We start from the raw sequence: 648 nt of genomic DNA, 5'->3' as shown, positions 1-648 counted from the left end.
ACTCTTTCCAGTGGTTCCCAGTGACAGGAGGAGGGGCACTGGGCACAAGTTGGAACAGAGGAAGTTCCCTTCCAACAGACGGAAGAACTTCTTTACGGTCGGGGTGACGGAGCGCTGGCACAGGCTGCCCGGGGGGTGGGGGAGTCCCTTCTCCGGAGGTTTTCAAGACCCGATGGATGCAGTCCGGAGCGATGCGCTCCGGGGAATCCCACTCTAGCAGGGGAGTGGGACTGGGTGATCTCTAGAGGTCCCTTCACACTCTGAAAATTCTGTGATTCTGTGAAGTAGAGAGCAGGGGGACCCCGCACCGTGCCCTCCGCGTCGCCCGTCACCCCTCTCGGCAGCGCTAAAGCCTGACCCTGCCTTCCGTCGCCTCTCCCCCTGCAGCCACGCGAAGGAGGGAGAGCGAGAAGTCTTTGGAGAACGGGACGTTCGCCAAAGAGGACGATGTCCCTTCTCCCACCTCCAAAGCGAAGGAGGAGAAGCAGCCCCTGAAGGTGATGCCCGCGCCGCCCCCCAAGGAGAACGCCTGGGTCAAGCGGAGCAGCAACCCCCCTGCCCGCTCGCAGAGCTCCGATTCGGAGCAGCGCTCTCCCACCAGGTCGGTGCCGCGGCGGAGAGGGGAGAAGGTGGTCTGAGCCCTCAGGA

General features: G+C 63.4%; 1 protein-coding gene across 1 annotated transcript in view; it reads left to right on the top strand.

Annotated features, from left to right (window-relative positions):
• Positions 1-601, top strand: part of EIF4B (eukaryotic translation initiation factor 4B) — a gene marked incomplete at both ends in the record, with an annotated part of 8,176 nt that extends 7,575 nt beyond the window's left edge. The window contains one exon of the mRNA XM_009882417.1: positions 388-601. Within this exon, the coding sequence (XP_009880719.1) occupies positions 388-601 (214 nt within the window). The remainder of the gene's footprint in view (positions 1-387) is intronic.
• Between the last annotated feature and the right edge of the window lie 47 nt (positions 602-648).

Source organism: Charadrius vociferus, unplaced genomic scaffold, assembly GCF_000708025.1.
Source record: "Charadrius vociferus isolate BGI_N301 unplaced genomic scaffold, ASM70802v2 scaffold3453, whole genome shotgun sequence".
Lineage (NCBI taxonomy): Eukaryota > Metazoa > Chordata > Aves > Charadriiformes > Charadriidae > Charadrius > Charadrius vociferus.
The sequence above is the reverse complement of the archived record's forward strand: the minus strand, read 5'-3'. Positions and strand labels throughout refer to the sequence as shown.